The following is a 16,870-nucleotide window of genomic DNA, read 5'->3' as shown; positions in this document are numbered from 1 at the left end:
CTGCGGTAAACAGATAATCTTGTTTTGCTAAAATAGGCCTAGTCAGCAAATTGCCAGGTATTGGAGCTAAGAACTAAATATCGTGTCTTATTCAGAGTTGCAAATTGAACAAAGGATCCCTGTTCCTATTGTGTCAGTCTCTTCTGTAGGGAACGTTCTTCCCACAGATCCAACCTTGAGTTTATGAAAATTGGCACATGTCAGTATAAGATATGACATCCTTCCACCTCTCTTGCCAGGGACCAATGTCTGCCTTAAGACATAAAGGGGACAATCTTTATTACCATATACTTTCACTGTTTCTTTGCTTTAACCCCTAGGAATGTACCTGTTGGACAATCAAAGGAGTTGCTCCATTCCTAAGGACCCCAAATCTGAATTCAACATAAATATTTTATACTAATAACATTTTATCAAAGTATTAATTAAATGTTAACTTACTAACTTGAGACCATGGACGGAGACATTATGTAACCTTTTAACCATTGGGTAATGTGCTATCTTGTCTTGCTGCAAAACCTATCCCGGGGTGTGGAACTGCCCCATCACTTTCCCCCGCCCATGGAAAATCTATATATTCTATTGTAATCAATTGATTGACAGTGTCCCTGAGCCTAATAAGCAAGGTGACACTCCGCCAGCGCTGTGTGTAATAAACTTCTATGCTTGACCGCTACACGGTGTGGATTTATGTTCTTCATACTTCAAACTCAGACAAGACTTGACTGTTATTCTTAAGATTACCCCTTCAAAATAAAAGGCATAGGAACTCAGGGGCAGATTTACAAAGGTGTTAAGCACCTAAAGATGCCTAGTGGGATTTTCAAAAGTGCCTAAGCAGTTTGAGCACCTAACTCCCATTGAAATACCTTTGAAAATCAGACCTTTACCACTTACTAGCCCATGGGCTCTGTGAACATCTGGTCTTATTTCTCAATGACAACTGATTAAAGCAGTTTCAGTGTCATTCCCTGACATATTAGCTTTGCAAAAACTTTTCTTGTCTTCTCAAAGAAGCTCTTTACTGTAGTAGATCAGTATAATTTTTCATTAGGAATCTGTCCATTGGCCATTTATTTTATTTTTGTAATGTGCCCTCGTCTTATGCTAGCCAAGGCTCTGAACCTACAAGCACTTACACAGATGAGTAACTTTAGAGATGTGAGTAGGCCCATTACAACTTGGAAGCAAGTGGTTCTATTCTGTTCTATATAGATTCTTATACCTCTCATCATCATAAGACTTCAGTGCCTTCCATTAGTGCATTAAGCAACATGGCTAACATCCATCACATTTGATTCATTCTCTTTTCCCTCCATTTCAATGGCACTACTTATGTCTCTAAATTATTTATGTGTTTGTGCATGTTTGCAGAATTGGAGAAGAAAGTTTGCTACTACTCGTGCTAGGCTGCCAGTTACCACTGCAGCAAGTCATGAAAAGCAGTACTGAGACACCTTGCCCAGGTCCCTATTATAAACGAAGACTTTTCCCCAAAGGGAGCTTACTTGGTTAAATAAAGATTTTGAATGAGTGGAAAGATTTTGCACATAACAGGAATTACAGTGGCAGAACCAGCAGCTCGATACAGCAAGGGAGACCCAGTCAAAGATGTTCTGGGTCTAATTCTGAGAAGTGCTGTCACCCAGAGAACTTCTCCAGTAAAGGGGCAAACACCAAGTGGAACAGAATGGTCAGGGAACAAGTGTTTGGGACAAAAGAGCTATAAGTCCATGACCAATAACACCCACCCACATTCTATATAAATGAGTCCTGCCTCTGTCCCCGATACAACAAAACACTTAAGCACATCCTTAAAAATATGTGTGTAAGACCCATTAAAGTGCTTAATATGAGTGTAAGTGCTTTGTTGAATGGAGGTCTGTATGCCACTGACCTTACAGTTATATCATATCCCCACTCGGGTGTTATCCCAAAGATGGCCAGAATTTGTGCCTCAAAGTTTAGCAGTCAAGCTGGGATGATACGAAATTTACAAATGAATGGCAAATTAAAAGTTCATTCAAATGGTATTTAACGACACAAAGATGTACTAAATTGCTTAGTCTTGTCCCTTTATTACTGTTTATTTAGCTGAAAATAATATAATACAAATATTTGAGTGCAAAGGCTAAACTATACAGCTTAATTTAAATAGAGAGAACAGAGAAATGTAATAAGAAAATACCATAAAATGTAGTACTATAAAATTAATTAAATAGGCATTTTCCTACGTACCTCTTAAAATATGCAGTAGTTAAAGTTATATAGTGGCTGATGTTAAAAATAAGGACATTTTTACCTTTTGCTTAATTAATGTTTCTGTGTGCTTGTGGTATAAAAACCTGTGCTTAGTGTAGGAACTATTGCAGTAACATTAATTATGTGCAAATGATAAGTGTAAAGACTTCGATGATGACAACATTGTGTTTTCTAAATATGATGGACCCAGGAGGGAGGATGAATTTTGTAAAAAAAAAAATTAAAACAGTATTTTTAGATAAAGTTTAAAGTTCTCACTGTGAGATATGATTTTGTGGAAAGAATTCATACGTTCTCCTAGTTGAGGTTAAAAGTCATAATATCTTGTCTGAATACATTACATCTAACACATCTTGCCAATATGCTGAATATCTCTTTACAATAAGTTAAATTAATCACTGACTATAGCTTTCTGAGCCAGGTCCTTCAGTGGGGTAAATAGATGTAACACCATTGAAGCCAATGGATCTGCACCCATTTGCACCAACTGAAGGTTTGTGTTTAGGATGCTGTGTATTATTATTTGCTACATTTTAGTTAGAATCCAAGGAGGTTAAATTTCTTTATAACCAAATGGTAAAGTCTGATTGCACATCCTGGAATTCACTGGAGGTAAAAGAGCGTGATCGCCTTCTAAGAGCAGGATGGCCAGAGTGCTGCCTTCCCTTAATCAGGTCTAAATACATGTCAGATCTCAGGAAGCGGGGGTAACTGTCTTGTTCCATCAGCCTGTAGATTTTGGCCTGTGCTGCATCAAAGCTGTCGAGTGTAGGGTGAGTAATGTTCTGAGCGGTGACTTCTTTCGTGTGAAAGTCAAGGTTAACCTGGAAAAGGCCAAAAAAGCATGCAGTACATTAATTCATTTTATACATGGTCATTAATAACAATAATACTTAACTTGGGAAAACAACTTTCTACTAAAAATACTTTAAATTGGATATAAGTATTGTGAAATCCACTGAGTCAGCATTTGTTAACTGCTACCAAAGAACCACCACAGATCTCTACTAAGAATAGAGAAAACCTTTTCATTAGGGCTGACTTTCTAATGGTGTCCACTGTACATTTGGTGCTGACACTGGCACAGGGAGATTTGTTGCCCAGTCCTGCGAAGTACTGAGGTATCTGAATTCCAACTGAAGCCAACAGGAATCAAGGATGCTCAGTCTTGCTGGCTCAAAGCTTTATATAGATTCACAGACTTTAAGGTCAGAAGGGACCATTATGATCATCTAGTCTGACCTCCTGCACAACGCAGGCCACAGAATCTCACTCATCCACAAACCCCTAACCTGAATTGACCAAATACTGTTTGAATCTTCCATTTCTGTAGAGCATCTTAGTAACAGGAAGGTTATAATATTCTAATGATTAAAGTGTGCAGCGAAATTATTTTCTAATGGTTTTTGGCTACTTTGGAAGGGAAAAAAGTCACATCCCAGAGCTTTTTGGTTACAGTTTAAATACAATTATATATTATCATTGGCTATTCTCATGGAGTGGTGATTTAGTATAAGGATTATGTGTAGATCCACAATAGTGGTATATGCAGCACATAATTTAGAAGTTAGTAAATTCCATACCACTTGAAGAATGTCTTTTATAACTTATTTATTTTATATTTTTCAAATTCCTCTAGGTGCACTTACAAAAATAGAACAACACATAGTTTGTATGTGAAAACTGAAAATCAATTAATGATAAATGACTGAGTCCCCAAATGTTCAGAGCCTTTCTACCTATCTTCTCAGAAAAGGCCCTTTTAACATGCCCCACTGGACAGTAAACTTAGTTTTTGTTGATGCAAACAAATTCCAAAGCTGAGGGCTCTTTAATGAGAAAGTTCTCAACACACTGATGAACAAATTTACAGACTGTCAGCTTGTGCATCCCAGATGATCTCAACAGCTGGGTTGAAGCATGACAAGAGAATACACAGGGTCTAACACGTAAGGGATGATGTAGCGGAGAACAACAATCCTGTCTTTGTGGTATCACAGTAACAGCATATCAGTTAACTGGTCAGTATGACACTATTGGGCAATGTATAATTTCCACCATCTGTGCTCTAGGTTCCTTCTTCCCTGTTCATCCCTTACAGGTCATCAGTGTAGCAAGACAACCTATGATCAATATATAAAATGAGGGGAGCTTTTAGGGATGCTGTATCAATAGTTCTTTCTATAGCTTGGTGTCCACCCAAACGGTTGGTAGAATAGCACACTGGCAAAATAGTATTCCTCTTCAGAAAATTCAAAACTCCTCATATCACACAGGGCCTGATCCTGCAAGGTGCCGCATAATAAAATGTAAAAGGTTATTGAAACCACTCAGCATCTCATAGGACGGGGTTATTACTCTTTGAGAGTAGACCAAACAAATAGGCTCTATGCCTTGGCAGGAGTAGTGCTAAGCCCCAAGGTCACACAGAGGGAATTATGACCCTAATTCATACCATTCTTTAAATCACTTCCTTGGACTGAGCAGTGATACTTTTTTCTGCACTACATCAGCAGATGATTTTTTAGATTTGCCAACATTTAACATTTCCTCTACCAACAATAAGAAAAGAACACAGAAAATAGGAGCACAGGAAATCCACCTATTCTTAATCTGTTATATAGAATTATAGGTAATAGAAACGCAAAAAGCCTATTAGGGGCCTGATCTTCTAGTCATTACTCAGCCAAACCCTCATTGACTTTAGTGGGAGTTTATCATCTGCCAGTCAGTTCCATCCTCCTGCTAGTGCAGGGAAAAATAATTATTATATTCATTCACACGAAGGACACTTTACAACACTCCGACAGTTTAATGTAATCTGCATCCACTTTAAAAGCCTTTTACACTTCCAAAGCAGTGTAAATGAGAATCAGTCCCAATGTATCTTGTATATGTTTGTCTATAACATCCCACAGTATAGATCATCACTCAGAGATTCATTCAGAAAAAATAAAACGAAAAAAATCCTGGTCTTTTTGCCAATCAAGTATTTTCTCTGCTTAAAATGTTATCATTATTACCTTGCTGGATATATTTAATTTATTGATTTCTTTTATTCATTTGACATATTTAAGAAATCCTCTGAAATCTCAGCAATATAATAATTTGATCTGTAATGCTGCTTTAGCAGACAGAGAATAATTCTACTGTTCTGGAAGCAGAGTTAAATGTACACAAAACACTGTTTGACAAATGACTTACCGTTGGGTGTGTGCATTATGATGATGACAGATCTTAAATTTACTCAACATGATGTTAAATCAGATGTTTATATATAGCAATGAGAAGTTTGAAAATTCCTTTGACTAGCATGACATATTTACACCTACAGTCTTTTCTGTAAGGTTAAAAGAATAACATGGGGGTAGGGTGAGGGGAGAGAGAAAGAGAAAGTTCTGTGTGTGTTGGGTCCAGTGATTTGATATTTAAGATGTGGCATTCCAGTGGCAAGGTACACATGATAAATTGCTGCAACTTCATCAAATGTTGACCTTCATGGCTGAATGGATGATGTTTCTGTGTATGCATTTATGAAAGGCAGATTCTATCAGAGGCAGCTTGTATCAGGCACTGTATATCTTCAGTTTTTACTGTACCTCTTTTGGAGCATCTTTCCTTATGAATGTCTCATAAATTGTCTTGGCTTTAGGAATAAGTTGATGAGATGCTCTGTTCTTCTTATAATCCTCACAGGTTGTCCAAAACTCAATGTTCTCCTCGCTGAACTCAGTTTTCAGAAACCTTGTAAAGGCATCCAGTCCGGCTATAAAAGGGAGCATTGCATGGCTTTAATTCATGGAAACATTAAAAGACCTTCCTTCTTAGATACTAAAACATAGTTCCTCTAGTTAAATTGTATAACAACGCATTTGGTCTCATTTTGCACTATTCTGTAACTTCACATTATGGACTTTTCTTTTACATCACAAAATAAGTGCAATTTAATTGTTTTATAGTCAGTCCAGAGGAAATGATATCAGGCTTTAGGCATAAATTTTAAAGATGGCCTCTGATTTTGGATGTACCTTTTGGGACACGCAGGGCCTAATTTTCAAAGATACTGACCCACACAGCTCCACTTGATCTCAGTAGCAACTATGGATGCTCAGAATCTTTAAAAAATAGACCATATGTGGTCACATGTTGAGCACTCAAAAACAGAGGCACCCAAAAATGAGACCATTATTGGCTATTTTGGCCTGAGTTTTGCTTTGAAATCAGACTTAGGATGCCTGAAATGCCATTTAAATCTTGATTGTATTCACAAATAGGTTGTTTCCCAGAAATGAGCCCAATTCAGAAGACAGTTTAAAAGGTAATGTAAATAAAACCTTTACAATTTACTTTGCATATAATGATCATTGCCAAGTTGTTCATGGTATTCCCCTCTATTAAATATACTTAATGTGCAGAAATAAGTAGAATGTTATTACTGTCAATTACTTGCTATGTGAAAATTGTAAAGATTGTAATGGTCACCACTATACTGAAAGACTCATTTTTGCTATGTATAGCATTTATCTTTAAAGGGAGGAAAAGAAACAACCCTTTTATCTGTAACCTGAGTTTCAGACATTAGACAATTACGTGTGTCATAGGTGGCTGACCACTTTTGTCTATATCCATCCCTGGGCCTTTGTTCTTGCCCTCCACGAACATTTGAGCAATGTTGCAATGAAAGATGTCATTTGATGTAAACATTGCTATTAACACCTTTGTCATGTCCAGAGAGGCCTGCAAAATCTGTGGACAAATCTTTGCCTTCTACACCTCCATTATAGTTTAAATATGCCTCATGGTGTCTTATCCAGCAAAATTCATGTATGTGGCAAAACTCTCCAAGCATCTACTTGACTTTTGACCACTTACTTTAAAATGACTTGAAACCAAACTCCAGCTACAATGGTCCTAGATGATATACCTGCTTGATGGTATGCACTGCAGGTGTCATCACCAATAATTGCCTGATATTTCCAGACTTCCTGGCATTCTGAAATCCACTATCTTTTTCTCCTATCCTGAGATTAACAGAGTACTTGAGTGGTTTACCTGTGACCTTAAAATAAGGATTGGCTGCTCACTAGAACCAGTGACTCCCCTTTTGCTGATGTTAACCTGAAAAGTAATTTCACTAGGAAAAAATCTTTCCTTAATGAATATTTCACCCAGCGGTAGTCCTTAGACAGAATCTCCATTGATGTCAGTGGGCTATTGGACTGAGTACGGACAGCAAGATGACACCCAAAGTGATACACTGCTGAAATACTGATCACTCTGAGTTTTCACCCAAGCTTAGATACTTTGCATGTTCTCAGGTTTTAATTCTGATAAAAATTCAGAATCATTTTTCCACATGAATGTATTTGCATTGTAAATTGAGTTTAATAGTCTCCATGACCCATACATGGCTAGTAATCTCCAGTATACAGATAATCATAACAAGACATTTTAACACAAAACTAGGTCTAATACTGCGTGCAAAAAGAAAGAAACATTATGTAATCTTTATGAAGCGTGCCCCCATCAGGACTGGGATACATTTATGTTTTACTTTGGGCAGAGGCAAAATAGCAGGTGATATTGTTATTAGCAGACTTCAACCCACTTTCAATCAATTATCAGCTCATTGTAGCACAGTGATTCTTCTGGGTTAACTCTAAAAATATAGTCCATAGTCGAAAAAACAAACCTTAATTTCAGTGCATATTTTTCTAAATAATCAGTTCCAGGGTCACAATGGAAATAATTTTATCTAAGTAGTCCATAAGTATTCATTATTATTAAATATTCATTAATGAGTAGCTCATTATTCCTTACCAAACAATATTTTAATGACATCTTATCACCTTTTTTCTGTTTATTGAAGGAACCCTTCATTGTATCTCTTATGGTTACATTGCTCTTGTTGAATGAAATATCAATCTTAAAGTTACAAATCAATCTTTATTTTCTGTAGTTGACAGCATGATGCTGCCTAAGCACACAAGCAGAGTGAAAACTCATACTGCTATTAATGACCTATCATAATAAAGGTAGATAACTGCCAAGTGTATTTAATTGCATACCTACATTATGTTATTTTCCATCAAGAAATAGGGTGAGGAAAACACTACTAACCTTTCTGGGAAAGCAGTTTGTTAAAGGATTCACCCCATCTCACTGCTTCTTCAGGGGTCACACTGTACAAGACACAAAAAGTGTTTCTGATGAAGTGTGTGTTTTGTGTATTTATGAAGCTATTGTAATTTATATTACTGCTATTTCTCTCACTTTGTCTTTTTGCACAAGGTGTCTGATTAGTTTACTTTACAAGAGAAGTTCTTTCCGCTAGAGACTTCAAAAGCATTTGGTTGATGTTTTGCCTATTGGAATAACACTTGTTAGTGAAAATGTTTAAAGCTGAGCATTGTGTCTTGAGTGTTTGTTTGCATTGTGCTCCAAATCTTTAAGGAAAATGTACATCATGCAAGGGTAAAGATCATAAGTGAACCAGGTCAACTACCTTTTTAACTTTGAAAACAGAACAGCTTAGTAGCTAAACTGACGTACTCTTGCAGAGATGTGGTTTTGATTGCAATCTGTCTGAGGCTATGTTACCACGGTCTATTTTTAACAGAATACAGGAAATTCAACAGTTTGAAAGCAAAGTCACCGCAGCATGGTAAAGGCAATAGTCTCATAAGGTAATAACACACGTAGCCTGGTTTGTTTACCACAAACATTTTTCAAATGTCATGTTATTTTGAGACACTGGGTCCTTTTTATAAAACTCCATGTATTCTTTATCGAATATGTCAAGCTGCATGTATTCTTCATTGATCTCAAACTTTCCACTGTTTAGGACAATAGAGAAAAACTATTTCACATCTCTTGATAAAAAAAGTTCATAAAATTACTTTTGTAACACTTTATAGATTAACCCTGAACAAACAGCTAGGTTGTGTTTTTATTTCTGAAAAAAGAAATGGAGTGGGGTCTGAGGCAATATTGTACCAGGACTCTGACCTGGTCCTAAGTCTGAATCTGGACATCAATATATTTAATCAATTTCTGAATAATATACTTACATACCACATAGCAGTTTTCCTCTGCAGAGCTAAAAGCATGTACAAAAGAAAATAGGTCTCATTATTCCCAGATGGAAAAACTGAGGCATGAAAAGATGGAGTAACTTGCCTGAATTCATACAGTGGGTTAGTGGTACAGCTGGAAATAGAACTAGATCAGGTCTCCTGACTCTCAGTCCAGTGCCTTGGGACCAATAGTGTAATCAAGAGTAAACTTAGATAAACTGAGTTTACCCACTTCTCATTTGGAGATTATGGAGTTTAATTTAGGTTAGTCTACCCCCCTTCTTTTTTTACCACTACAACACTGAACTGGACCCAATTTCTTCCCAACAGAGAATAAAGTTTGAACTTCTTTTGACCTGGTTCCAAATGCTGTGAAAAACTGAGATGGCTTTCAAAATTGCTTGATCCTTTTCTAACTTAAATCTCTTTAATACTAGTTTATGTGGTCTGGCTTCCCTGGCAAATTGTGTGGATTCAGAAAGACTGGATGAGGTGATATTCTAGTCACATTGGGAAGGAATTTAGGGTAATGATCACTTTGTTCTTCAAAAAACTGAAAGGAAGATTTGTCTTAAATACCACTCACCTTCCTAGAGCAAGTTGTTGCAACTAATTATGTAATTTTTAGATAGAAAGAGCACAACAGTTCTTAAGAGGTGCAAGTACTGAAGAAATGAGTCTTGTAAGAACTGAATGCAAGGCCAATGAAGTGGGGGGGATTATATAATGGAGGAAATAGGTAAGTGAGCCCTTAAGGAATGTTTCAGTTGTAGGAAATACAAAACCTGCAGATAATTGACCTATATGTCAGTTTGTGGCAGGGGGAATATAAGTTGCTATAGCTGCTGAAGGGATTTAGTAATAATGAAAGATAAACCAAACTTCTTTAGACCAAGTATGTAGTCCAGAACACAAGTAATGCCAAAAGATGGTGGGTTACATTTTTGCTGGTTTAGATATGGAACAAGTCATTCACATCTGAGGACTCACTGGGTGAACCTAGGTCAAAGCAGAAGGTTCACGGGTCCAAACCTTTGGAGCAGCAATGAGTGCTTTCACAGGAGAGGCCTGAGGAGAGTGGACACCAAGATCTCTTATGCTCTGCCATGTTCTAGGGCAGCAGGTAGGTTAAATGTTGAGTTGGCTAGTAGCGATGGGCATCTTCATGGCCATCAGACCATTCAACTGTGGAGTTCCATAAGACCCAGTTCTCTCCCCATACTATTTAAAATTGATGAGATGTGGACTAAATGCCAACAATATAAGGATGTCACTCTGCTTTATACTACAACTAGTCAAAAGGGTGACTTCTCTCTCTCTCTCTCTCACACACACACACATCCCATCTAAATTCTGAAGTTTTAGAACATTTTGACCAGCTGTACTTCATATAGAATAGAAACAATACCATCTCTGTCATCCCTACCTGAGATCAACACATGAATGAGAGGCAGTTGGCTGAGCCATAACTAGCAAGGACATAGTGTTATTTATAGGAAGAGAGAAACACTTCAGAAGACTATCAGCCACTATTTTGACATCACCCTCTCTAGAGGTTTTCTGTCCATAAATCATTAAGAGGATTTGATGCCTCAGTTCCCTTTACAGTAGATACCCAAATGTGATCCACTACCCACATAATCATGGCTGCTAAAATGCAACCTTCTAGCTACAGATGACTTTGAAACTATTTCTCATCCTGTTGTATGCAGACGTGGCATGGTTTTAGGTGCACAAGGGGGGAAGTTTAAAGAGTGCTAGGAGAATTTTTCTAGGCATCTGGGTCACTTCTGCAGTTAATTAGAATGGCCCTGGATCTCTGAATAAAGTGCAAAACTCACTTTTTCATCTTAGCCTTCTCCTACCAACAACAAATGGGAGATGGGGAACAGAATCCCAAATCCACCCAAATCCAGCTAACAAACAAACCACCACACCAATTCTTGTGTGGAAAGGAGAATATTTGGTTGTATGCTGGATTTTATTCTTTGGATTTGTTAGGTGCTTGGATATTATAGTAGTGTGACTATCCGGTACTACGTACAAAAGAATAAACACTAATAATAAACTGGTCCATAAGCACTAGGTACACAAGGACAAATTCCACTGGAACTAGATTACATGAAAATTATTGGTGATATTTTCTTTCATCTCTGCCCTTTTCTCCCTTCCCCCAATTGAGGAAAACTTGATGAGTCATAGAGTTAAATAAACCTGGGGATTAGATTATGATCATATTTATTCCGAATCATACTTTATACATAAAATAGTCCTTTTGAAGTCTGTGGGACTACTGGGGACTAAAGTACTATTCTCTGAGAATACCAGTATCACAGTCTGGCCCACTGGGTGCAAAAACACTCTTCCTTATCAAACTTTAAATATACTGTATGTAAGCCAGGTTAGATAACTTGCATCACATTATTCTAAATTTAAAATAACATAGATCTTTAAAGCATTATTCGATGCAAAGCTTGAATGTACACAGATACATGGATGAAATGCACCAAATTAGAGATGACCATTTTCTAATGGGAATTTTCAGTCTCTTTATATTTTACAATTCTCGCCTTGAAGCTTTTGTCAAGTTCTCAAATTTCTCAAGATTGACATTTTCATGGAATTCAGCCTTTTGCAGGAGAAGGCTCAGCCTATTTCTTTTTTCCTTTGACCTGCAAGAGAGTTTAAGCAGCTTTAAAGCAACCTTTGTGAAAGGTTTTTTAAAATGTTCCCCTTTGACTAATTTTTCTCTCAGCATAGCTGATCATTTCCTCATTTCTCTTTATTAGTCATGCAGATTAATGAATTTCCTCCTTATATTTTTCCATACATTTACATATTGAAGCATTTCCAAAGAGTAATGAAAATCTTCATTTTCAGGCTTATTTTTCCCATTTATTTTGAAGATAGGTTTCATGCTGATGAACCTGTAAGAGTGGATCAACATCTTCTGTTGTTCACTCAATAAAGGCTGAAAAAATGATTTTCTTCCCATCAGTTGAAGCTCTAAAAAGAAACTTTCATGGATCAAAGTTAGTCAGATTTTCAAAAATCAGATCTCTAAGCTTCACCTTAATAACTCCTCTTTCTTATTTGTTTTGCTTGATATATTATTTGATTTGCTTATTATTCTTGCTCTTAAAAGGTATTCCGTTGGTAAATGAATATTTTATGTGTACATTTCCAGTCTTGCAGTTCATTGCTTTTTACATATATCTGTCACAAATAAAAAGAACTGTGCCTTAAGTTCACACTGATCAGCTATACAATAATAATGCCTTATTTACAAAGAACACTTGTGAGTATCAGTAAAACCTTGGAACTCACCTGGTCTTGATTTCTTTGTTTGTCTCCTCTTTATTTGTGGATTTCATAACTTTACAGTGGGTCTTCTCCTTCAAAGAGGAAATATTTAGATGGGGAAATAAAAACAGTGGATTCTCCATCTTCCTCTGACAAGGATTCTAATGATCTCAAAATGCTTCTTAGCTTACTTGCAGCAGTTCCATCTATTGTACCTTGTATGTTTCAGTTCAGGAGGGTACATGTGCACAGAATCTGACTGAGTTGCTTCTCAGCTGGTAGTTGATAGGTGTCCTAAACAGGTAGCGGAAAGGAGGGAGTTCTCTGCTTCCTCTGTAATGAAAGCTGCCTGTACACAAGTAGAGTTCTGTCTTACAGCCGTCACTTAGGGAAGTGAGATTACACATTTGCAAAATGGCTGTTGATCATGAGGATAAATAGAGCTATTACTACAGTGCAGTTTATGGTTAGTGCTTGTGGAACATGATATTTTGCTAGATGACAGCATCATTTCCCCCTAAATACTTCCATTAAAATAATATAGAATTTTTATTTTTAAGTAAAGTCTGCAGAGAAGCACTATGTCGCACAAAATAACAGATGACATTATCTTACGCTCTTAGAATAATTTTTAAAGAAACCTAGACCAATATTTTCCATTTTGGGAGCCTAACATTAGGCACAAAAATGCATTTTAGTTACTAACTGAAATTGGCCTCATTCTCAGAGTTGCTGAGAACGCCCATTGAAATCAAAAGAAGCTGGAGCTGCTCAGCATCTCTGAAAATACAAATTTTTATTTTTGGGTGACTTTTCAGAAGTGTTGAAACTCTCAAAATCCCATTGAAATCAATGGAAGCTACAGATGTTGAGCTTCTTTGAAAAGTAGGACCTGAGGGCCCATGTCCTCAAAGGTATTTAGGAACATAACTACCATTGAAATCAGTAGGAGCTAATCTCTTAAATATCTTTAAAAATCCAGCCCTTAGTACCTAAATATAAGCGTAGGTGGCTAAAATAAGGCACCTACATTTGACATTTTTGGTTTAAGGCCATACTGGCAGCCCTGGGTAGGTGAAATTCTCTGCTGAGCCTACAACGCAATCTTCCATATGCTGGCTCTGCAATATGTTCAGATTCCATGCTCAGACAATTGTGGGCTTTTCTGCTGAGAGTGACTACAGGGTTGGGATGGTGATTTGCTGTTTTGTGAACTCATGTCCTTCAGGAGCTAGCTAGAGATGGCCTGTTTCACATGGACACCAAAGTCACTGATTAGAAAACTAATTTTGGTAAGTAGACATCTAGGTCCAGGTGTGAACTAGTTACCTGGAAATAAAAGGCTCTTATTCAATTTCCAATCCCTTGATCTATGCACTATAATAAATCAGATTTGTTTTTTAAAAGCAAGCCTCATAGAATCTTATGGCAGATCAAGAATTGGAATTTTATACAGCTGAACAGAGTTAACTGCATTCCTGATAATTGTATCAATTGCTTCATTGAATCAGTCTGGAAAATCCCAGTCCTTTCCCAAATATGTCTGTATTAGCAGTTCTGGTTAATTGCTTACTGCATAATAGAAAATCCCACCTAATTGCATTAATAGTTTTTGAAACAGATACAATTAAATGGATTGCTGTGCTTACCATTCTGGAAAACACCAGAAGAGAAAAAAAAATAGTCTATTGATCAAAATGTGATGTTGGAAAAAGTGTGGAACAAAGCATTCCAATATCATATCACAGAAGTTAGATGTGGAAAGGACCTATTAAACCCCACAAATCTATTCTCCTGCCAATCCCACTTTGTTCTCTACTATACATTTTCCAGTGTCTCGTCCAATCTTCTTTTAAACGTCTGAGGCTTTTATCATTTCCTTTGGGAGTGAGTACACTATTTACACTTCTAAGAAAACATGGTTTTTTTTTAACAGACAAAGAAATCTGTGTTGTGCATTCAGCCCTGCTGCAGCATGAACAGCTGGCCTGGAAGCCAGATGCTGTCAAAAAAGTGAGTTCTGCTTAAGTCTCTTTAAATGACACAAAACCTTGGCAAATGGGTGATCCATGTAAACCGGGTTGTTACCAGGAAGTACCCACGATAAATCAGAGGGAATTTTTTTAAAACCAGTGTATATTTTTCTACATCAATTAAAAAAGAAAAACATTTTCCATAGTGAATCCAGTCACTGAATAGTCACTGAATAATTAATTTATAGCAGAATATTTGTTTTAGTCACACCAACCATCATCTTCCCTACTGAACAAACTGCCCAGTTACCCTGAAAACAAAGCTGTGGGAACTGGCTATGAAGAAGGAAATTGGAGACTATAGCTACCAGTAGTAGTTTGAATCATTGAGATTATAGACTAGGATTAGACACAACCTTCTATTTGGCGGTGTCTTGGATTATGTGAACACTATGAGATTATTCATTTTGTGATTTAGGCATATGGAAAATTATCACAAATTAATCCAGATTATCTGCTATTATAATGTTTACCTGAGTTTTGCATAATGTAAGTGCTTCAGTATTCACTTAGAGCAAGAACAAACATATACGTTACTGCAATACCATAATACTTCTGAAATGCTATTTAAAAGTATAATAGCGATAATATCTTATATTTCATCACATAGGATCTCAAAATTTTTCCCTGTACACAGTCCACAAAAATCATCAAATCCACCATGAAAATGCAGCTGTCTCTGGAGTGAAACAACAGCTGTTTAACAGAACACAGCAAAACTACAAACAGCTTAGATGAAAAAGTTAAGCCTACCTTAAAATAAATTAAATTGCAGATGGGATTTAGGTCAGATGAATGTCATTGCCTGAGTTAGAATTTGTCCAGGATGCCAGGTTTAGCACCCATATTCTCTCAAATAGTGTAATGGGAACCTTGGTTTGACGTCACATTCAAGAGGCATCATCCCCAAAAAGCACAATACCCCTCAATCACATGATAGGACCCTGTTTCAGTACTGACTGAGAAGCACAAGGGCTGAATTATGTTCTAAATCAGTAGTTCCCAAACTCATTCCGCTGTTTGTGCAGGGAAAGCCCCTGGCAGGCCGGGCCAGTTTGTTTATCTACCATGTCTGCTGGTTCGGCCAATTGTGGCTCCCAGTGGCCGCAGTTTGCTGCTCCAGGACAATGGGAGCTGCTGGAAGTGGCAGCCAGTACGTCCCTCGACCTGCACTGCTTCCAGCAGCTCCCATTGGCCTGGAACAGTGAACTGTGGCTACTGGGAGCTGCAATCGGCCGAACCTGTGGATGCGGCAGGTAAACAAACTGGCCCAGCCCTCAAGGGCTTTCCCTGCACAAGCAGTGGAACAAGTTTGGGAACCACTGTTCTAAATTATTCACATGTATGTGTTCCTGGCAGGTCTGTTGTCCTTTTGCTGAAAAAATCTGAACCTGCATAGTCTGGGAGATGTGTGAGGATCATAGCACAAGATGGGACAGGTACAGTTTAGTGTTACGTTGGGCCACCTGGTAGCTTGGAAATAGTGTTATGTGTGACTATGTCAGTGATCCAAGTTCAATCTCTATCTCATTTTCTCACTCCCAAAGATTGAACATGTCACAGGGTTGCCACATCCAGCATAGAAAGCCTTGCAACTCTTTGGGTAACTTTGATATGCTTGTGGAAGAATATTTGTCCTAGTTTCCTTGGCAGGGGTGCTATTGAGGTGCAGTCCATCTTGTGGGGAGGATTTGATGGAGTTTCTGCTAGAGGTGCAGTGATGGCCCACCTCTGCTAAATAGGGTTAAGATAAAAACAGAAATATATTATCAGGTAAAACTCCAATGACTTTCCAGAAGAGAGACGAAGTCAATGTCTCAAGCACTGGCAGTACTTGAAACCATGTAGTTCATCCTCTCACCCATGATCTAAGCTAAAACAGATTCCATGGGAATGAAAGTAAAAGAGGGAGGTTACTGAGGGAAATGTCTACCAAAAATATCTACAAGATAGAGTTAATACTTATGCTATAGTTTGAGCTCATTGGTCTACTTCTAGTTCTCTGCACAGATAGGTAATGGAGTCAGGTTTAATGCTGAGTCCTATATTCTTGGTCCCCATAATGGCAGGACTATGTGTGCTGTAGAGACATGCCAACCCTTGGGGAAAAGACAGGGCCTATGTGGCCAGTAAAGGAATTCTGAAGAGACATCCACCAAAGGCCCCCTTAGCAGGGTTAGGATGATTTGAGGTAAT

At 37.6% G+C, this 16,870-nt stretch overlaps 1 protein-coding gene across 2 annotated transcripts; it reads right to left on the bottom strand.

Annotated features, from left to right (window-relative positions):
• Positions 1-2,011: 2,011 nt before the first annotated feature.
• On the bottom strand, positions 2,012-13,050 carry RGS18 (regulator of G protein signaling 18). Of its 2 annotated transcripts, XM_050961483.1 has the most exons (5): positions 12,666-13,050; positions 11,909-12,010; positions 8,383-8,444; positions 5,862-6,028; positions 2,012-3,086 (listed from the first exon to the last, which is right to left on the bottom strand). In XM_050961483.1, the coding sequence occupies exons 1-5, from the start codon at positions 12,782-12,784 to the stop codon at positions 2,826-2,828; spliced, it is 711 nt and encodes a 236-aa protein (XP_050817440.1). In that variant the 5' UTR covers positions 12,785-13,050; the 3' UTR covers positions 2,012-2,825. The 2 variants fall into 2 exon arrangements, with proteins under 2 accessions (XP_050817440.1, XP_050817439.1); XM_050961482.1 differs by lacking the exon at positions 11,909-12,010 and having other exon boundaries at positions 12,666-13,049.
• Positions 13,051-16,870: the final 3,820 nt, after the last annotated feature.

This window comes from Gopherus flavomarginatus, chromosome 7 (genome assembly GCF_025201925.1).
Source record: "Gopherus flavomarginatus isolate rGopFla2 chromosome 7, rGopFla2.mat.asm, whole genome shotgun sequence".
Taxonomy (NCBI): domain Eukaryota; kingdom Metazoa; phylum Chordata; order Testudines; family Testudinidae; genus Gopherus; species Gopherus flavomarginatus.
Note: the sequence above shows the minus strand (reverse complement) of the source record. Positions and strands in the feature narration are given on the sequence as shown.

Excerpts from the sequence above, each read along its gene's own strand:
- RGS18 (XM_050961483.1), bottom strand. The coding sequence starts at position 12,784 with ATGGAGAATCCACTGTTTTTATTTCCCCATCTAAATATTTCCTCTTTG. Across the intron at positions 6,029-8,382 it reads CAAACTGCTTTCCCAGAAAG|CCGGACTGGATGCCTTTACA; the intron begins GTTAGTAGTGTT and ends TCCCTTTTATAG. Across the intron at positions 3,087-5,861 it reads GGAAAGATGCTCCAAAAGAG|GTTAACCTTGACTTTCACAC; the intron begins GTACAGTAAAAA and ends GGCCTTTTCCAG.